Source organism: Lynx canadensis, chromosome F2 (genome assembly GCF_007474595.2).
Source record: "Lynx canadensis isolate LIC74 chromosome F2, mLynCan4.pri.v2, whole genome shotgun sequence".
NCBI lineage: Eukaryota > Metazoa > Chordata > Mammalia > Carnivora > Felidae > Lynx > Lynx canadensis.
The window spans coordinates 66,113,909-66,136,473 of record NC_044320.2 but is presented as its reverse complement, the minus strand read 5'-3'; the positions used below and the strand labels follow the sequence as shown (position 1 = coordinate 66,136,473).

The following is a 22,565-nucleotide window of genomic DNA, read 5'->3' as shown; positions in this document are numbered from 1 at the left end:
ACATTATGCTTCCCTCACTCTTTTGGTCCTCTTAGAGAGTGAGTAAAGACAGATAAAAAGTGGCCCAAGGATTGGGTCCTGAGAGACATCAGCATTGTAGTAAGGTCAGGGAGGAACCAGTAAAGGAGAAAAAAAAAGTTAGTAAAATAGGAGAAAAACTGGGAATGTGATGTCTCAAAAGCAGGTGAAGAAAGTGTGTCAAGGGGAGAGTAATTAACTATGTTAATGTTTCTGGTAAAGCAGGTAAGTGTTGAGAATTGACCATTGGGTTTGATAAATCATTGGCGACCTTTGTGAGCTGTTTCAGTGGTGTAATGGGTACAAACCCTGATAGGAAAGAGTTCAGGAGAGGACAGTGGGAATAGACAATGAATTTAAACCTCTTACTTGAAGAATTTTACTGCAAAGGAAAGCAAAGAAATGGAGTGGTAGCTGGAAGGGAGGTTTAGTTTTGAGCATGCTTTCCTGTCATCATACACTGAGTTGTTCAGGCAGCACAGAAACAAACTCGCTTTCAGCTAGGGTTCATCACCAATAGTTAACAGTGGTGCCTTGGGTACGGCCTCAGTTAGCCTATTTACTATGTTTGAAAAATTTGCATGATTTTTTGCTATTTGTTTAAAAAAATTATTTCAGTATCTCAACATATCACTAAAGAACAAAATAGTCCAAAGAGCAGATTCTTGAAGAAGAAAAACACCTGAGCTTAGTTAAGTATTTATCTCCCTAATCTTTACCTGTTATTATTTAACCTAGGCCTGGTGCTATTCTAATGTTTGAATTGGCCATTTATTTTGATAGTAAATTAAAGGAAATTTAAACTCTAAATGGAGTCATTATCTTCTCCTGAGTCCAATTTAAGATTCAGACCGTGTTGAAGGAAACCTCTTTCCTGGCTGCTTACGCTCTGCTTTCTGTTGCCATGTGCTTTTGTCTACCTGTAACCAATATTGTTTTTATCTGACAAGTTAATGTAAATAAAAGGACAAAATTAGTATTCTCTTTGATCTCTGTACTCCTGGATTTTCTGCATTGCCATCTATGAGAATAAGCGGAGAGGTCTTTTATCTGTAATGTATGATAAGTGATATATGTGCAAAATCTGTATGTGTCAGAAAAATTGCCAAACTAGATAGTCCTTGGAATAAATTACTAATTTATATAGTTATTCAGTTTCCTCATTAACAACACTGGTGAGGTTTATGGTTAACAAAATTGGTTTAAAGAGAAGCTACATTGAGTTCAAACAATATATAGATATAGATAAATGCTTTTCTCACAAAAAGACTATTATGGAAGTCTTTCTTAAGCAGAACTTAACAAGGCATTAAGAAGGTTATAAAATGTCTTATCAGAAAGTAGATATTACTTCTATTCATTATTACCTATTTTATATTCAAGATGAGGTATTCATCTTGAGGTATTCAAGATGAGCCTGGGTGGCTCAGTCGGTTAAGTGTCCGACTTCAGCTCAGGTCACGATCTCGCGGTCCGCGAGTTCGAGCCCCGCGTCGGGCTCTGGGCTGATGGCTCAGAGCCTGGAGCCTGCTTCCGATTCTGTGTCTCCCTCTCTCTCTGCCCCTCCCCCGTTCATGCTGTGTCTCTGTCTCAAAAATAAATAAACGTTAAAAAAAAAATTTAAAGAGTGAGGTACTAAGAAATGTTTAAAAGTTAACATCTTTCCAATTTCTAGGAGGCTAATTTTTGTCATTGTTCATTTATTTCAGTGCTAAACCAACAGACTTTGATTTCTTAAAAGTTATTGGAAAAGGCAGCTTTGGCAAGGTAAGAGTTTTTATTTTTCCATACAATAAATAAATACTTAAGGAATGCATGCGTTATATATTCCAGGCCACGGTGCTTGTTGGTATGCAGGATATGGAGTTATGATGTTTTCCCTACCTTCAAAGTACTTAAGGAGATAAGACATCTACTCAAATTTTAACATAAAATTCATTTGTTCAACAAATATTTATTGAGCACCTATGATGTGCCAAGCACCATACTGGCTTTTGGTTAGATAGTACTGAACAAAACTGACATAGTCACTACCTTTGTGATGCTTAGAACCTAGTAGGAGAAGTAACCAATTAAAAATATGCAGTCAGGGCACCTGGGTGGTTGAGTCGGTTAAGTGTCCAACTCTCTTGGTTTCGGCTCAGGTCATGATCCCATGGTTGGGGAGTTCGAGCCCCATATCAGGCTCTGTACTCACAGCATGGAGCCTGCTTGGGATTCTCTCTCTCTCCCTCTCTCTGTCCCTCTGTGTGCGTGTGCTCTGTCTCTCTCAAAATAAGCTTTAAAAAAACAGTCAAATAATTGAAAGTAATGGGACTGTGAAGTAAATGAAGAATAGAAGACAATAGGCAGTGGCGGGAAAATTCCTATTTAGATGGGTCAAGGATGGCTTCTTTTTACTTTTTATTTTTTTTAATGTTTATTTTTGAGAGAGGGAGAGAAAGTGTGCAGGGGAGGGGCAGAGAGAGAGAGGGAGAGAGAGAGAGAGAGAGAGAATATCTCAAGCAGACTCACTGCTGACATCGCAGGGCTCAAACCCATGAACTGTGAGATCATGACCTGAGCTGAAATCAAGTCAGACACTTAACCTACTGAGCGACGCAGGAACCCCAAGGATGGCTTCTTTAAAGGGATGCTATTTAAGCTGAAGCAGGAAAGACATAAATGAGCAGCTGTGAAAATAACAATTGAGGAAGGGATGTGTGAAAACCCTGCTGCTCCTCACACAGTGTCAGATGAATCATATAACTTGACCGTGTAGCCAAACCAAGGAAGGAGAATCTACTTTAAGGCCAGAAGCATCATAGATGGAGTTACCAGAATCATAAGATATATTTAATTGCTTTTTTGCATTATACTTCAATCTGCAGTGAAAATAAATATGCATGTGTTTAATTATAGGTTGCTACATTCGTAGCTTTCAGTATCTCTAGTTTGTTTTCTGAGTTCCCTAGATACCAGAAACTGTGACCATACAATTAAATCCATGTGTGTTTATTACTTCAGCACATATATTGACCACCCACTACGTGCTGGACATTGTGCTAGTATAGCAACAGAAAGTTAGAAAGGGATAGTGCACGCAAAGTGCTCCCTCACAGTCTGTTGGGATGTTTGAGATAATCTGTCATTAAAAACAAAAAGCATTCTTTTTTAGATCTAGATAATGATGTTTAGATCTAGAGTCTACCAGGAATTGGTTCTCACATATAGTATGAAGTTGTAGGGTCAGAGTTCATTTTTTACCCTATTGATATCCATCTGGTCCCACACAATTTATTGAAAAGACTGTTCTTTCCCCACTGATCTACAGGGTAACCTTCATCATTTATACAGTGTCCATATATGCATGCATCTGCTTCTAGATTTTATGTTTTATATTTCTGTTTTGAGATTTTCTGTTTTGTTCTGTTAGTCTATGTCGTTTGATATCCAACAAAACAAGGCCTCCCTTGTTTTTCTTCAAGAGTCTTAGCCCTTTGCATGTATTTTTAATTAGCATACCAATTTCCACAAAATTTGCATGCCAATTTCCACAAATTCTGGATTTTGATTGGGATTGCATTGAATCTAGAACAATTTGGGAAGAATTGTCATTTTTACATTATTTAGTCTTCCAATCCATTAACCGTGGTATATCCCTTTCTTAATTTTTAGTTCTTCTTTAATTTTTTTCAATAATGTTTTATAATGTCCTATAGAGTTTTTATATATCTTTAATTGGATTTATTCCTATGTGTTTCATTTCTAAATGCTGTTGAAAACTGGTGTTAATTATTGAAGCTGAATATATGCATTACCTGTGTGACACATTGGTTTTACTTCTAGCTATATATCCTTCTAGCTATTTATCTTTCTAGCTGTATATCCAACAGATATGCATGCACATACACACTAATATGGAATATGGAAAGGAATATGTCATAATATTCATGGCATTGTTATTCATAAACAATCTAAATGTCGGTCAATTAGAGTGGATTAAATTGTGTAATGCAGTTTTTCACAGAACAAATAATCATAAAATTTGTAAGGAGCCACAAAAGACCCCGAATAGCCAACGTAATTTTGAAAAAGAAAAAACAAAACCAGAGGTATCACAATCCCAGATTTCAAGATATTCTACAAACCTGTAGTCATCAAGACAGTATGGTAGTGGTACAAAAATAAACACATAGATCATTGGAACAGAACAGGGAACCCAGAAATAAACCCACAATTATGTAGTCAATTAACGTTCAACAAAGGAGGCAAGAATATGCACTGGGAGAAAGTCTCTTCAACAAATGATGCTTGGAAAACTACATGCAAAAAGATGAAACTGATCCACAGTTCTTAACACCACACACAAAAATAAACTCAAAATGGATTAAGGACCTAACTGTGAGACCTGAAACCATAAAAATTCTAGAAGAGCGCACAGGCAGCAATTTCTCTGACATTGGCCAGAAAAACATTTTTCTAGATATGTCTCCTGAAGCAAGGAAAACAAAAGTAAAAATAAGCTATTGAGACCACATCAAAATAAAAAGTTTCTGCACAGCAAAGGAGATAATCAATAAAACAAAAAGACAGCCTACTAAATGAGAGAAGATATTTGCAAATGACATATTTGATACAGGGTTAATATCCAACCTAGATAAGGAACTTCTGCAACTCAACACCAAAAAAAACAAATAGCCCAATTAAAAATCAGCAGAAGACATGACCAGACGTTTCTCCAAAGAGGACACACAGATGGCCAACAGACACAAAAAATGCTCAACATCATTCATCATCAGGGAAATGCAAATCAAAAGTACAATGAGATATCACCTTACAACTGTCAGAATGGCTAAAATCAAAAACACAAGAAACAAGTGTTGGGAAGGATGTGGAGAAAAAAGAGGCCTTGTGCACTGTTGGTAGGAATGCAAACTGGTGTGGCCACTGGAAAACAGTATGGAGGTTCCTCAAAAAATTAAAAATAGAACTGTGTGTGATCCAGTAATTCTACCACTGGGTATGTACCCAAAGTATTTTTTTTTTTTTCAACGTTTATTTATTTTTGGGACAGAGAGAGACAGAGCATGAACGGGGAAGGGTCAGAGAGAGAGGGAGACACAGAATCGGAAACAGGCTCCAGGCTCTGAGCCATCAGCCCAGAGCCCGACGCGGGGCTCGAACTCACGGACCGCGAGATCGTGACCTGGCTGAAGTCGGACGCTTAACCGACTGCGCCACCCAGGCGCCCCTACCCAAAGTATTAAAAAACACTAATTTGAAAATATATATTCACCCTTATGTTTCAAGCAGCATTGCTCTCAATAGCCAAATTATGGAAACAGCCCAAGTGTCCATTAATAGATGAATGGATAAAGAAGATGTGGTTTGTATTATATATACAATGGGATATTACCGAGCTATGAAAAAAAATGAAATCTTGCCATTTACAACAACATGGGAACATCTAGAGAGTATAATGCTAAGTGAAATAGGTCAGTCAGAGAAAGACAAATATCATATGATTTCATTCATATATGGAATTTAAGAAATAAAAATAAAAGAGACAAACCAAGAAATAGACTCTTAACTATAGAGAACAAAGTGATAGTTACCAGAGTGGGAGGGTGACTTGGGGGGGGAATGTGTGAAGTAGGTGAAAGGGATTAAGAATATACTTACTGTTAAAAAAAAAAAGTACATTTATCATAATGAGCAGTGAGTAATATATAGAGTTGTTGAATAACTGTATTATACACCTAAAACTAATATAACACTTTATGTTAACTATATTAGAATTAAAATTTTTAAAATTGTATAATGCATTATTCTGCACGGTAAAAAACAAAAATTATGCTACGTGACACAACATGAATGCATATTACATTATTTAGAATGAAAGAAGTCACAGACAACTTTATATGATTCTAATTACATAAAACCCAAAAAAAGACAAAACTTAATCTGTGTTATTACAAATTGCGATAGTTGAGGAAGACAGGGATAAGTAGTTTCTGAAATCAGGGGAAAGGTGAGGCTTCAAGCTACTGATAATGTTTTATTTTTATTTTTATTTTTTTATTTCTTTTTAAAAGTTTTATTTAAATTTCAGTTAGTTAATATTCAGTGTAATATATCAGCTTCAGGTGTGCAACTTGGTGATTCAGTATTTATATACAATTCCTGGTGCTCATCACAAGTGCACTCTTTAATCCCCATCACCCATTTAACCCATACCCCCATCCACCTCCCCTCTGATAACCATCAGTTTCTTCTCTATAGTTAAGAATCTGTTTCTTGGCTTGCCAATCCCTATGATTGTTTATTTTGTTTCTTAAATTCCACATATGAATGAATGAAATACAGACTTTGTCTTTCTCTGACTTACTTCGCTCAGCATAATGTGCTCTAGCTCCATTCATGTCATTGCAAATGGCAAGATTTCATTCATTTTATGGCTGAATAATATTCCATTGTGTATATATACCACATCTTCTTTATCCATTCATCAGTCAGTGGACATTTAGGCTTTTTCTATGATTTGGTTATATTACATAATGCTGCTGTAAACATCTTATGTAAGGGTGCAGGTTTGCCTTCGAATTAGTATTTTTGTATTTTTTGGGTAAATACAAAAATAGACACATAGATCAATGGAATAGAAAACCCAGAAATGAACCCACAACTGTATGATAATGTTTTATTTTTTGACTTGGATAGTGGTTACACAGTGTGACTTCATTTTGTAGTAATTTACTGAGCTATAATGATTTGTGAGTTTTTTTATATATATGTTATGTTTAACAAAAATTAAAAGTCTTATAAAATGGTTAGAAGCCAATAAAATACAATAAAACAAATTAAAGAATACATAAAAAAGAAAAGTAAACAAATACAAATCCACAGTGTGTCTGAAAAGTAGAAAAAATATATGATAGACTAAAATAAATAATGGCAACCTAAAATTTATTACAAACTCTTCTCCACTCAGTGGTCTTGGTTCCATTTTCATTTTCCCAGTTTGTTTCTTAACAGTTCTCCAATCTACCAGTCTATTGAAAAAATACTTAGCTCTTTTAAGGGAATCAGTATCCCTTGATTGCCACATTTGAATTATTTTCTCTTAATATACTTGAAGATGAACCAATCAAAATAGAGAAGGAAAGGTCAGGCTGGGAGGTGGGAGGTGTTGAGAAAAGGAAAAATTTAAGAAAGGAAAGATGTTCAGTAGAGTCAAATATTGTAGCAAACAAAAGAATGGAAAATGGGAGAAATGGCCAACAGTTGAGCACAAGACATTTTTACCTTGAAGATGTTTTGAGTCTACTTTGATTAAAAACATTTTTTTAAATTAATAGGCTTTATTTTTAGAACAGTTCAGATTTACAGAAAAGATGAATATAGAGAAAATACAGGAAATTCAGAGAATTCCCAAACCATCCTCCATTCCACACAATTTCCCTATTGTGAATATCTTACATTAACATGGTATATTTGTTCCAAATATTCAGCCAATATGGATGCATGTTATTAACTAATGTCCACTGTTCATTTAGATTTCCTTACTTTTTACCTAATGGCCTGTTTTTGTTCCAGGATCTCACTCACAATACCACATTACATTAAGTTGTCATGTCTCCTTAAGCTTCTCTTAACTGTGACTGTTTCTTAGACTTTCCTTGTTTTTGAGGACCTTGATGGTTTTGAGAAGTACTAGTTAGGTATATTGTAAGATTGGAATTTGTCTGGTACTTTACTCATGATTAGTCTGGGGTTATAAGTTTTAGCAAGGTTAACAACACCGGGAGTAGAATATGAGGCCCAGCAGTGTCCCTACTTGCTGTGTCAGATAATCTCAAAACGCTTTGGAACATACCCCGTTTAATAGTTACACAGCTTGCTGGGCATCTTGAATCCCTTAAAATTATTTGTAAAATCCTAAGTCTGTTACTTTTTTTTCTGGAGCAAGAGCCTCTAAGTTGCTTCACATCTTTGAAAGTGCATGCAACCTGCCCATTATAAAAACTCGGCTATACAGGGTGCTTCTTCTTCTGAATGTTCCTGAATTTGAGACTTGTATTAAAACCTAAATGCTCAAACAGAAATGCACTTTGATCATATAGAAACCATTTCCTTCTCCTTTTTTTTTAAAAATATATTCATGAAGTTTATAGCCTTAGTATTTTCACTCTTTAGGACTCAGGGCTGGTGCTTGCACGCGTGGGCACACACACACACACACACACACACACACACACACGAGGATCTGAAGCAGTTTAGATTTGGGGACTTAAATTGAGTAAAAATCTCAAACTTTGGCACATTAAGTGACAAAGAAATGGTATCTGGCTATTCAAGTGATAAATATTTTTTTTGTAAAATATCTAAAGAGAAGTGAAATAGAAATAAATTCAGTACTTTTCACTTTTCGAAACTAAAACATACAATCTAGGTCCCTTGTAGACTTTTTTTGTACATAATTTAAGTACGAATTTATTGACAAGTGAATTATTTCTATCAAAATACTGAAATTTCTAATAGTATGCACAATCTTTACAACAGGTTCTTCTTGCAAAACGGAAACTGGATGGAAAATTTTATGCTGTCAAAGTGTTACAGAAAAAAATAGTTCTCAACAGAAAAGAGGTAAAGTAAAATAGCATTTTTTTCTCCTAAATCCATTTTCTCAAATAACAAATGTTTTCTGGCATATAATACAAGTGGATCCTTTACTTTTTTCTTTTTTTTTTTTTAACAGCAAAAACATATCATGGCTGAACGTAATGTGCTTTTGAAAAATGTGAAACATCCATTTTTGGTTGGATTACATTATTCTTTCCAAACAACTGAAAAGCTTTATTTTGTTCTGGATTTTGTTAATGGAGGGGAGGTGAGTTTTATAATTAGTTTTCTTTCCTTTTTTTTTTTTTTTTGTATGTTTTTATTTATTTAAGCAATCTCTACACCCAACGTGGTGCTCGAACTCATGACCCTGAGATCAAGAGTCTAATGCTCTACTGACCCAGCCAGCCAGGTGCCCTTATGATTAGTATTCTTATGTTGATAATGTTTAGAAAAAGTAGAAGGAAGTCACAGTTTTTATTCACTTACCAGTTTTTGGAAGGATAGGCCAGCATTAACACTATTATGTTCAAGATTCTGGCTAATAGGCACAAAGCAAGCTAATGAAGAATTGTAAACAAAGCTCTTTTCTTAAGCAGTTTATGGTGTAGGTGGAAGATTCATAAAAGAGCCTTGGTTTGAATCTGCAGACTTCACAGATACTATAGCAAGAATAATATACTGAAATGTTAACAATAAAACATGATTTGTATTTAGATAATTATTGTCTCCACAGTTGCGTTTAAAGATTACTCTAGCCTGTCATTTTCTAAAATGTGCAAACTATAATCAGATGAGATGATCCTCTAATAAAGAGTTCTGTGGTGAAGTCAGTGGAAAATATTTCATGTTCTATCCCATTGGCAATTACCAATATGTTTCTTGGTGACTCACAATATGTTTCAGCATGTTAAAGACTTTGAGTTCTGCCTTAAACAAAGCAAAGATTTCTTTGAAAATATTTTCTTACCATGTAGTTTCTTTTTGTTTGAACCAAATCTATTAATTATATTCCCCAAAACTCTGAATCAGAGGGATATTGAAATATATTTTGGGAAATGCTACTATCATGATAATAATTACAGTAATAGCTAACATGCATCAAGTGTACTTGATGTGCCCAGCACTCTGGCTCTTTGTATTACTTTCACAACAATTCTGTTATATAAGATAAAGAAACTGAGGCACAGAGAAGCTAGTAACTTGCTCAGGTCATGTGTTCAGTAAGTATTAGAGCCAGGAATTAAACTCAGGCAGTGTGATTCCAGGATTTAGGCAGCTGACAGTCCCGTTCCTCTGTTGCTCAGCCCCCATGCCTTTGTAATTAGTTTGCTCTCTGACCTATGAATGTCTCTAAAAATTATTCCGGTAGGTAGTGTCATATCTTTACAAAGTGTCTTTGATCCCCTAGTCCCAGAACAGAAAGAGAGGAAAATAATTATTTCAGCCTTGCTGTAGTACACTTAGCTGTAGAATAAAGGAATTAGAAGAAAGACTAATGTCTATTCTGCAAACCTGAAAGATGGTCAGACACACCTAGATCATTTTGGGTTTTGTTTTTGGTGTGTGTGTGTGTGTGTGTGTGTGTTTAAAGATTGTATTTTTAAGTAATCTCCGCACCCAACGTGGGGCTCGAACTCACAACCCCAAGATCAAGCATCACGCACTCTACTGATTGAGTCAGCCAGGTGCCCTACCCCTATATCATTTTGGGGGAAGATCATAAAAGAATCATTATTCAACCACCTACATCTATGACAGAAGTGCTGAATGCCTCCTCAGTGTAGAAGCAAGACTATGAAGGTTGAAGATTTTAAGGTTGTCATTTTATTTTGTGTGTACATGAGTGCTAACATATATTGAGAATTTATTGAGGGCCTGGCACTTTGTAATTATTTTACCTGCATTATTTGAATTAGTCAATATAATTGTTTTAGACATACACTCTTCTACCCATTTTATATATAAGGAAACTAAGGCTCAGAGAAGTTAAGTAACTTTTTCAGTGTCATCATGTGTAAGTGTCAGGTCCTGGATTTAATTAACCTAGACCTCAGTACCACTCTGTGTATTTGAAATGTCATGCAAGGCGTTAAATGCAGATCCTCTTGCAAGCTTCCTGTTTTGTCCGTGGTTTCTTCATGCTGTTTTAGGACCTTGCTTCTGAGCTCTTTTTACCCAGTCATCACTCATAAACTGAGTGGCAAAGGTGGAAAGAAGTAGGATTGTGTTCTAAAAAATAGACTTGGCTAGGATAATGAGGAATGAAAAGAATGGAATAGAATATTGGGGTTGGTGGAGGAGGCGTTGAAAGGGCAGTAGTAGGTAGAATAGCAGTAAGGCAAGGAGAACAGATAGAGGTATGAAGAGTAGAATTTCATTATGGGTTTCCTGTTGTTATTACTAGTGTTGTCCCCTGATTCTCATACTTAACATTTTAACCTTGATGTGTGATACTTACTTTTGCATGCTACTTCACATCTGTTTTGGAGCCAGGTAGAGTATAAAGAAGTAAGTTTTATGATACGAGGCATATAAACAAGCCTTCCTGAGCCTCAGCTTCCTCATTAATTTTCTACCTCAAAATAGTTGGGTGGATTTAAATAATACAAGCATATAAAGTCCTTAGCATGCTGCCTTTGATTTAGTAAATAGTGTTAGCTATCATTAGTGAATGGTCAGTTTTTCATTTGGGGTAATTTTCATTACTATTATATTAGATGTGATCAGATCAATATAGCATATTATAATAGTATAAGCCACAGCTAACAAAGGCAGTAATAGGGCTACATAGGAGGGAGTATTCCAGAAATAATTAAAGGATAACAGCAGAAGAATTTATTCATTAGTTAGAGACAGAGGCTGAGGGTAAAGGAGCAGTCTAGGTAAATCCCAGGCCAGCATCCACTTATCTACTGTGTCAGGATCTGGTATAACTGATCTTCACCATAACCTTTGAGAAGAGGTTAAGAAAAAGTTGGGGACAATTTTTGTTAAGTCAGAGAAGTGGAACGAATTGCACACAAAAGGAGAAAATTTGAATCCAGGTCTGATCAGCTATAAAACCTGTACCTTGTTGCCTTCCATGGCTTAGAGAGCTGGATAGAAAGTGATGTCATTAAAGGAGTAGAATACCACAGTGGCAGTTAAGTTTGTAAAAGAAGACAAGGGGCTCTGTTCTAGACAAGTTGAGTTTGTTCGCTTGTGAAATAGTCAAGAAAGAACAGCAGGCAGCAGGTCTTTGGAGAAGAAGCCCTAAGCAGAGGTCTAGGTGGGGTATGGCCATATGAAAGACCTCAGTGTTGAGGGGGTTAGTTAAAATCACTGGAATGGACTAGGTCACCCGGGCAGGGTGGGTATCCAGAGGAAGGATGACTGTGAAGAGACCGAGGACAAAAACCTTGTTATCCCTGCAGAGTCAAGGGGCAGAAAGGAGCAGAGATGGAACTCTCCAAGGAAGGAGACCTAAGGCGAGATCATTGTTTTAAGAGCCAGGGAACTTAGAGGAAGGACCTAGGACAAACTTCACCCAGGCAGGTAACCTAAGGAGTAAAGGGCAGATTGTAAATAAGACATAAGTTAAGGATTCAGAAGTGTAAGAAGTGAACTGGAGAGTCCAGCTGCTGCTCAGTTCCCACCATTTGCTACCACATTGGAATTTAGGCTTAATGTTGCAGAGTTTCCTTCTCTCCCTCACCCCCCCCCCCCAGAAGAAACCAGAACTATGAGTTTTTATCCCCCAAAAATTTCTCCCGTTTTTAAATGTTACCAGTTAATTGAGATTTTTCTAAAAACAGTATTTGGCTCAAACAAATGAGATCTGTGGGTTATATTTGGTCTGCCTGCCGCTTGTTTTCAATCTCTGAATAGGGTTTGATTTTTTTTTTTTTTTTTTTCCAAATGAAAGCACAGTTAAGAAAGGTCTAGTGAGATAACCACATGGCCATGGTCTTTGTTGATAATCTTTTCCAGAGTGATAAGGACACTGATGCATTGAAGATTGAGGAGTAAATGAGAGATGAGCAAGTTAGCAAGGGTAAAGAAAGATGCATGGTTCAAGAGAGAACAATTGCTAGGTGGGGGACACACAAGGGAGAGTCACAGTTCTGGGCTTTGGGGCATTTTTATCTCATGTTCAGAATAACAAAAATCCTATTTTTGTATTTATAGGATATGTTTGTTTCACCTTATGTGTGAATGATCTTAATATCTTTCTTTTTCCCCCATTTTACAGCTGTTTTTCCACTTACAGAGAGAACGGTCCTTTCCCGAACACAGAGCTAGGTTTTATGCTGCTGAAATTGCCAGTGCATTGGGTTACTTGCACTCCATCAAAATAGTGTACAGGTAAATTTTAATGTATTTCTTGTAAAAATGTCATTTTATTACTTTATTTCAGTTAATATTCAGTTTTGCTTTCCTTTTAATTTAATAGGGACTTGAAACCAGAAAATATTCTTCTGGATTCAGTAGTAAGTATTTTAAAAATCTACTGATTCTCAATTTTATTCTCATTTATGCTTAGTGGAAAAAAATCTATCTCAAAAGCTCTATACTGCATGATTCCATTTATATAACATTCTCAAAATGACAAAACTGTAGACATGGAAAGCAGATTAATGGTTGTAAAGTGACAGGGACAGTGGGAAAAGCAGAGTGAAAAGATAAAGGGGTAGCATGAGTGAGTTCTTTTGATCCTTTGACGTGTTGGACAGTTCTTTGTCTTGATTGTGGTGATAGTTACACAAATCTGCACACCTCTATTGCATAGAACCACACATACCCAAATGCATGTAAAAAACCCAAAACTGGGTAAAATTGGCAATCTGGTTAACAGTATTCTGCCAATGTCAGTTTCCTGATTTTGATATTTTACTGCAGTTATATAAGATATTAGCATTGGTGAAGGGTATACAAAACTCTTTGTAATATTTTTGCAATTTCCTGTGTGTCTACAATTATTTAAAAGTGAAATGGTTTTAAAAATTGTGAGTTTATGCCCATGCACTGTTTTATCTTACTGCCCCTGTATTTGTCAGGGACATGTTGTCTTAACAGATTTTGGGCTTTGTAAAGAAGGAATTGCTATTTCTGACACGACAACAACATTTTGTGGGACACCAGAGGTAAGAAATATGTCTCATTTGTCATTTATATAATCATGTTTAAAATGCAAAAATGAATCACAAATTGCATATATAATATTTGAAATCAGAAAAGTAGAATATTTTCTGCTTTCTACTGAAGTAGAATTTCAGCTTCCAGCCACTTGGAAATATATGATAATCATCCCTTCAGAACATTTAAAGTTTACTGATAGTATTTTTAATTATGATTGCGAGCTACCACAGATAACCCAACAAAGATATAAATTATGCTTATAATGTTAAAAGTTTACCATATCCTTTATTTTAAAAAAATCACAAATCAGTAATGAAAAAGTCCTAAAGTTGTGGTAATGTTTACACCATTCTAAATGTACTAACAGCCATTGAATTACACTAAGTGTTCATTAACAGAAGAGAGTAAAGTAGTGAATATGGAAGGAAAAAATTGCAAGTCAGAATTAATCAGAACATCTCACTCTCTAATCATGTTAGCTAGCAGAAAATGTATCCTTCTATTTGAGACAATAATAATAATCCTTACAAGCTATGTTAAAGCCTTGTTATTCTCACTACACACACACACACACACACACACACACGTATGTTTAGTTTATTTTAAACTGTCCTAATTTTAATGTATTTATAGTGATCTTAGATGCCAGGTAGTATTTCATCTTTATCATAGAGTAGTTGTGAATATTGTGTTGCAATGTGTGGTAAAATGGCTCATGAGTCTTTTAATCAAGATCAGAAAAAATTTTTTAACTTAAAACTGAGAGTACTTTGAAATGTCTTTTTCTTTTCTTCCTTCCTTCCTTCCTCCCTCCCTCCCTCCCTCCCTCCCTCCCTTCCTTCCTTCCTTCCTTTCTCTGTCACCCTAGCTCTTGTGTATATTTGTAATCATTCTGTTTCAGTTTGTGTATGAAGAAACCTTTTTTTTGTGAATGTGTGTTGATTTCATAGTTAACAAAATCTTTAAGTCCTGTAATTTTTAGAAAGGAAACACAAGTTTTTTTGGTCATCTAAATCTAAATGTAATCAGAAATTATTAAACCCTTTTTATATATTTTGCCATATCTTTGGATCACATTAGAAAGAAGGCTTAAGAAATTATTTCCTTATTTCATATGGGAACAGAAAATATATGTCTTGGAATCTAGAATTCAAATTCACCATTTTATATGTGTGAAATTGTGATGAGTTTAAATGTTTCACAAATTAAAATGTGCATAGCCATCTAATCACAACTTTTCTAAATAATTATATTAGAGAATTGCTATTTGTAATTCTCTAGTAAAAATTATAGAATTCTTTTTTCTTTAACTAAAGGGAAAAAACATTATATTTGCTACATTAAAAATTCTTGTTTAAAGAGAAACAATTACAAGTAATGACTAGAGGAATTTCTAAAATAAATTTCTTGTGAAAGACTCCCTGCCCTTCCAGCCCAATATCTAGTTTACATAGTGTTACAGATTTCTACATTTGTTCTCATCTTCTGTTTGCCTTAATTGCATCACAGTTTATGGAGGAAAGTACTTGAATATGTGTATTTTGAAAAATGTCCCAGATGATTCTGAAGAGTATTATCACCTTGGAACCACTGATACAGGATGAGAATACCCAGCCAATTAAAAATCTAGATGATAGGTTTTTAGTGTCATAGTAACATCTTAAATTTGTTAAATTTCTTAATTATTCCTAAATTTTACCATGAGTTGTGTATCAAGTTGCTCTAATATTTAATGTTTTCCACAGTACCTTGCTCCTGAAGTAATCAGAAAACAGCCCTATGACAACACTGTAGATTGGTGGTGCCTTGGTGCTGTTCTCTATGAAATGCTGTATGGATTGGTATGTATTTCTACTCTTTCATTATTATTCCAGTATATTTTAATTCTTTGAGTTTTCGCTCTCATTTTAGTAATCTGGAGGACTCTTAGTTAACACTAATAGAGCAATAGTAACCTGGTTAAACAAATCCAAAATCACATTAGGGATATGCACACACACACCAAAAAACTTTTGCTTTGTTACTGGTCTTTTAATGTCATTTTTTCTGTTGTACTAATCAGGTGTTCTCATCCCACTTGGATTTTTTAGAAGTAGATACTAGTTACAACATTAATATTATCCACTTTATTTTTTTTTTTAATATTATCCACTTTCATTCAGTTTACCCCAGTCATCATTCTGCCCAATTTCAAAAAGATGGGAAGAAAAATATTTTTGTATTTATCAGAAGATAATATCTTTTGGGTTTTGCCTTGTGTTTTATTTTTATAAGATATAATACACTGGTGCTCCACTTTTTCCACCATTGGGAACTTTCTCTTGCCTTTACCATAAACACCATGTCTGGGAGATTTTATTGAAAAAAAAAGGGATGTTCACTATGAAATCAATTGCCCTGGTTTTTATTAATTAAAGACACATAAGACCAACCAGAGCTTCTGATTAACATGTGTAAAGTTGTTCTACTGTATTGATTAATATCATTCCAACCAAAGCAAACAATTTAGGCAGTCAGTTTACATATTCTTACAGGAACAACACATGTTTTTCTTTAGGCTTTTTGAGATTTTTAGAATAGTTTCTAGAGTCCTTTTGTGGTCCCCTGAGTGTCCAGCAACCTCATGCTGGGAACTGTGCACTCATCTTCTATGCTGCTGCCCACACAAAGCCAAATAATACCATCAGCTGAGACCTGAGCTGGGGCTTGGTTTTTTTGTTTGTTTCACTTGTTTTGTGTGGGCTTCTCCCCTCCCCCCCCCCACTGAAAACTGGGGAGCTCTTAGTGTAATCTAACACATAAGGCACATGTTAGAACATTTGTCTTATGTTGCAAACTTTGAATGATAGATTCCTATGACAGCCAACACTGTCCTTCTTTGCCCTTGCTTATGAAAAGAGTTGATTTCCTGGTTATGCTAGTGACTTGGAATACGTGATACACCTTACTTTCTTTAACTGCTGGATATTTGCCATCCTGTTATCTCTGAACCTTTCAAATTTCTTTAGAGGACCATGAAAATGTAAAATATTATCCTTGTATGTAAAATGCAGTTGCCTCAAAAGGGAACATTTGAAATATATATTTCATAAATGAGACTTTATTTAAAAATGAAGTTCAAGGGTGACCCAGTTAAGCATCTGACTCTTGATTTCGGGTCAGGTCATGATCTCATGGTGGTGAGATTGAGGCCTTATGTGGAGCTCCATACTGAGTGTGGAGCCTGCTTGGGATTCTCTCTCTCTGCTCCTCCCCAGCTCACTTGCATGCTCTCACTCTCTCTTTCTCTCAAACCTTTAAAAGATTTTTTTTAAATAGAAAAATGAAAAAATTAATTTCAGTTTTAAAAAGTAAAAATGTTACGGGGTGCCTGAGTGGCTTAATCGGTTAAGTGTCCGACTTCAGCTCGGGTCATGATCTCACAGCTTATGGGTTCGAGCCCCATGTCAGGCTCTGTGCTGTCAGCTCAGAACCCTGGAGCTGCTTTGGACTCTGTGTCTCCCTCTCTCTCTGCCCCTCCCCCCACTGGTGCTCTGTCTCTCTCTCTCAAAAATAAATAAAAGTGACAAGCCTATAACTCCCTTAACTTTAAAAATTATTTTGAGTTTAAAACGTAATTGCATGATTAGTTAATCCTCATGTGGAAGCTCTACAGGTCTTTAAGCTGTAGCAATAGAATTGTAATTCTGCAGAGTACACCCATAATACTGCCATTACTGCAAGTACTTAGGAAGGAGCACTATCTTCAGGTCTTCTCTCCTAGCAATCTCTGTTTTAATTAGTTTATTCTAAAGTCTCAAGAAATTATTTAATGTTTGATCTGTGTGGAATCTCTGCAATAATTCTTCCATTATGCTTCTGATGAGGTTGGTGGTTTTCTGTCAGGTACTATTATGCAGTTTACACCTGTCTGCAGGGTGTTCCTAAACATTTCAGTGAGCACATAGTGGGCTCTACATGATGCTGGCTTTAAAAATTTTTTTTAACATTATTTATTTTTGAGAGACAGAGCGTGAGCGGGGGAGGGGCAGAGAGAGAGGGAGACACAGAATGCGAAGCAGGCTCCATCCAGTCTCTGAGCTGTCAGCACAGAGCCCGACGTGGGGCTTGAACTCATGAACCATGAGATCGTGACCTGAGCCGAAATCAGACGCCCACCCAACTCTTGATTTTGGTTCAGGTCATGGTCTCACGGTTCATGAGAACGAGCCCCACATCTGGTTCCCTGGTGACAGTGCGGAGCCTGCTTGGGATTTTCTTTCTTTCTCTCTCTCTCTCTCTCTCTCTCTCTCTCTCTCTCTCTCTCTCCCCCCTCCCCTCCTTTCCCCTCCCCTCCCTTCCCCTCCCCTCCCTCCCTCCTTTTCTGCCCCTCCCCTGCTCACTCTCTCTCTCTCTCTCTCTAAAAATAAACTTAAAAAAATAAAAACCAACCTCTTTGCATTGGAGACTATGCTGCAGATGTACACGTGCCCACAGAAACCTTTGCATTTCTGCAGCTGTCCAGACCCATTTTGATTCCTGTAGATCAAGGCTGAATCCAATTCTTTGAACCTCATTTTGGTATAGTTCAATTAACACTAACTTCTGGGGCACCTGGGTGGCTTAGTTGGTTAAGTGTCCAACTTCGGCTCAGATCACGATCTCATGATTTGTGAGTTTGAGCCCTGCTTAGAGCCCTGTGTCAGGCTCTGCACTGGCATTGAAGAGCCTGCTTCAGATTCTCTCTCTGCCCCGCCCGGCTCACACTCTCTCTCTAAAAAATAAACATAAAAAAACAAACAAACAAACACTGGGTGCTTGAGTGGCTCAGTCATTTAAGTGTCTGACTTATGCTCAGGTCACGATCTCATTGTGGGTTCAAGCCCCGCATGGATCTCTGTGCTGACAGTGTGGAGCCTGCTTGGGATTCCCTCTCTCTCCTCTCTCTGCCCCTTCCCTGCACACACACGCACGTGCGCACACACATTCTCTCTCTCTCTCTCTCTCTCTCAAAATGAATAAACTTTAAAAATAAAATAAACTTTAAAAATAAACTTTAAAAATAAAATAATAATTTAAAAAAACACTAACTTTTTTTTCCTTTTTTTCCCAGCCTCCTTTTTATTGCCGAGATGTAGCTGAAATGTATGACAATATTCTTCACAAGCCCCTAAGTTTGAGGCCAGGAGTGAGCCTCACAGCCTGGTCCATTCTGGAAGAACTCCTAGAGAAAGACAGGCAAAATCGACTCGGTGCCAAAGAAGACTTTGTATGTACATCCTTCCCAGTACCACTTTATTCAAGCTTATTTGAGACTTGAAGAAAAATTCTTATTTTATGTGGCATTTAATGGGATGAATGTAACTCTTAAATAACACCATGAAAAAAAAGCACATGTGTCCCAGCAGTTTTTACCATGTTTATATGGCGTGAAGCACTTGCATGTATGTTTTTTTGTTTGATCTTTATGACCGTTTGAGCCTCTCCGCTTCACCCCTCACATCCTGCTTTTACACCCTATATAAATTTTTTTTTTAATTTTGAGAGCACACATGGGGAGAGTGGTGGGGAGAGAGAGAGAGAGAGAGAGAGAGAGAGAAAGAATCTTAAGCCAGCTCCACGCTCAGCGTGGAGCCCAATGTAGGGCTCAATCCTATGAACCCTGAGCTGAAATTGGGAGTCGGACTCTCAGCCAACTGAGCCACCCAGACACCCCTCATACCCTATTATATACTTTTTTCATTTATAAGAATTTCCCCTCCCTTTTTAAAAAATGTGTGGCATGAATTTTGTGATTACCTAAACTTTTAAATCATTTTATTGAAACAATTTATAAGTGGCTCCTGTCTGCATGAGGTAATGCCTTTTGCCTTGAACTAACATTAAATAACTTTTTTTCCTGAGAATTTTGTGACACCTCTCTGAGGTAATTATAGAATCTACAGGTTTGGTGGGTCTTTTTTGGTTTTTTGGTTTTTTTAAAATTAGGGCAATTAGGGGCACCCGGCTGACTCAGTTGGTGTAGCATGTGACTCTTGATCTTGAGGTTGTGGGTTTGAGCCCTACCTTGGGTGTAGAGATTACTTAAAAATAAAAAATCTTTTTAAAAAATTAGTGTAAATTAAATTGCTTATGTAGCTACTGGTGTTATGTTGGTGTGTCAGCATGGACTTTTAAACTCAAGTTTCTCACAAATTCTTGGGGATTCTTTTATCAGTCGTGAATTTGAGCTGTGAATAACAAACTTGTCTGCTGGAGCTTTTCCTTTCCCACACTCCCCAGTACGTAGCTCTGTCAACAGTTTTCTGCCTAGCTTGGATTCATTCCATAGTCCATTGGTTTTATTCAGTCTTTCTAATACTTCACATCTTCTTGCCCCTTGGGCCTTTTATGGAATTCGCTGACAGAAATCACAACCCTGGATGAATCCACTTGTCATCTTCTGGGCTGCTAAACAGTGCTGAAGAAGGCTGTCCCACTGGGCATATTGGAAGCACTATGAAGTTTAGTCATTAATCTCCTTTGTGCTTCATCGCTGCTTGGTAATGTTCCTGTGTTTCTCTAGCTGCTTCTCCTACTGTCTGTATTAATGATTTCAGACCTTCTCTCCAAATTTCCAGACTCCTTTTCTTCACTTTTAGCAGATGATCTTGCCTTCTATTTTATAGGGAAAGTAGAATCAGCAGAGTGGAACTAACTCAGCCTCGCTGTCAGATTTGAAGACCTGCACACTCCTGCTTGCTGTCATTTCCTTCTTCCTAATGTAGTGGACAAGGCCAGTTTGTACATCTGCACTGGATCCTGACTTCTTGCAGGGAACCCTGTGCATGCTATTTTTCTGCACAGATAACTGCTTCCTTTTGTTAGAGTGCATTCCAAGCAATAATGAGACATTATCAAATCTCTTCTTAAACTGAAAGCCCTCAACCATGCTGGCCTGCCAGGTAATAACTTTTTCCCGTCATAAAAGTTTCTGTGTTGATTTTTTTCTTTCCCAGCCTCTTCTCATTTCTCAATTTACCAAAAATAGCTACTAGAATTGCTAAATCCCTCTATTCCTCAACTTCCCTTCTCAGCAGTATTTAAACTTCCAACACTCTTTCTTGTTCCATAGGCTTCTGCAAGAGCCCACAGTCATCTCATTCTGTATTTCCAGGCCCTCCTCCGTAATGTCCTGTGTAAGCCACTTTCTTCAACCTGATGGTTAAATGTTGTGGTTCCTTGTGGTTGGCCTAAACCCCCTTTTCTTCTTCTGTGTTCTCTTTCTGGACAGTCTCAGTTGGCCCAGTGGCTTTGGTTATCTCTGTGTTTTCTTTTTTTTTTTTTTCAACGTTTATTTTTTGGGGGACAGAGAGAGACAGAGCATGAACGGGGGAGGGGCAGAGAGAGAGGGAGACACAGAATCGGAAACAGGCCCCAGGCTCTGAGCCATCAGCCCAGAGCCCGACGCGGGGCTCGAACTCACGGACCGCGAGATCGTGACCTGGCTGAAGTCGGACGCTTAACCGTCTGCGCCACCCAGGCGCCCCTATCTCTGTGTTTTCATCTCACACGTTTATAACTTCAGTCCAGACCTCTCTTCTTAACTCTGGACTCATAATACTTACATGTTCAGCACCAGTCTTTGGATTTCTGGTTAGTACCTTAAACACAGCATATTCAAAACTGCTGAACTCCTGCCATCTTCCTTTTGTGTGCCTCAGGTCAGAAATATGAGTCATTCTCTACTTCTCTCTCTTCCTTACTTCCATATTCAACCAACAGCCAGATCCTGTTGCATTTGCCTCCTAAATCTTTCCTATAGCTATACACTCTTCTACCTGACTGTGACTACACTTTTCCTACCTTTTTCAACTTTTTTTTTAATTTTATTTTTAAGTAATCTTTCCATCCAGCTTGAGCCCCAAACCCACAACCCCGAGATCAAGAGTTGCACACTCCACCAACTGAGCCAAGTACCCTTACCATTTTCAACTTTTTTTTTTGCCACAACAGTAGCTCTGTTTCCTTAATCTGGCCATGGCTTTCCAGTCCATTTCCCTATTACATTCAGGTCTTAAAAAAAACAAACCGGAAATCCCTTAAATTTGTGACATTCCCGTATCTAAAATACCCTGATGGCTTTTCATAATCCTAGGATAAAATTCAAAATTCTAAATGTAATTCTTTAACCAGTATGATATGTCAGTTTACCTCTTAGGCTTCACCTTGTGTGACAGTCCCAATCCTTCCCTGTATTTTAAGTTTGTTTATTTATTTTGAGAGAGAGCACGCACATGCATGCACGTACAAGCAGGGGAGGGACTGAGAGAGGAAGAGGGAGAATCCCAAGCAGGCTCTGTGCTGTCAGTTCAGAGCCCGATGTGGGGCTCAAACTCACGAATCATGAGATTTTGTCCTGAGCTGAAACCAGGAGTCAGACACTTAGCCGACTGAATCACCCAGGTGCCCCTTGGCTCGTTTTCTTCATCAAACTAACCTCTTTGCCACATGAGGGCCTTCATATTCTGCCTGGAATGTTCTCCCCGTCATTTTTAATCTAATTTTTATCATCTTTCAGACTTCTGATCAAACATTACTTAGTCTCCAAGATGTCTTTTTAAACCCACCAAACTAGGTTGGATCCTACTTTATACACTTCTGTGTCACCTTGCAGGGAAAATAACTGGAATAAATACTGTGCCATCTTTTGATAATACTAACCCAGAATAGAATTTTTTTTTTTTTTTTGGTAAAATAGCTCATCCCCTTGATTTTACCTCTGCCCCACTGTGTAAAAAACTTTTTGCCTAACTTCTTTTTTACCTCTGCCATTCAGACAATAATTATAGTTCTTTGTAGCT

At 37.1% G+C, this 22,565-nt stretch overlaps 1 protein-coding gene across 6 annotated transcripts in view; it reads left to right on the top strand.

Annotated features, from left to right (window-relative positions):
- The window catches only part of LOC115506181 (serine/threonine-protein kinase Sgk3), a 150,812-nt gene that overhangs the window by 116,369 nt on the left and 11,878 nt on the right, over positions 1-22,565 (top strand). For all 6 annotated transcript variants that reach the window (XM_030304064.1, XM_030304062.2, XM_030304061.1 and 3 more), the window contains 8 exons: positions 1,728-1,785; positions 8,563-8,646; positions 8,759-8,890; positions 12,857-12,969; positions 13,058-13,094; positions 13,662-13,748; positions 15,489-15,584; positions 18,836-18,991. In XM_030304064.1, the coding sequence (XP_030159924.1) occupies positions 1,728-1,785; positions 8,563-8,646; positions 8,759-8,890; positions 12,857-12,969; positions 13,058-13,094; positions 13,662-13,748; positions 15,489-15,584; positions 18,836-18,991 (763 nt within the window). The remainder of the gene's footprint in view (positions 1-1,727; positions 1,786-8,562; positions 8,647-8,758; positions 8,891-12,856; positions 12,970-13,057; positions 13,095-13,661; positions 13,749-15,488; positions 15,585-18,835; positions 18,992-22,565) is intronic.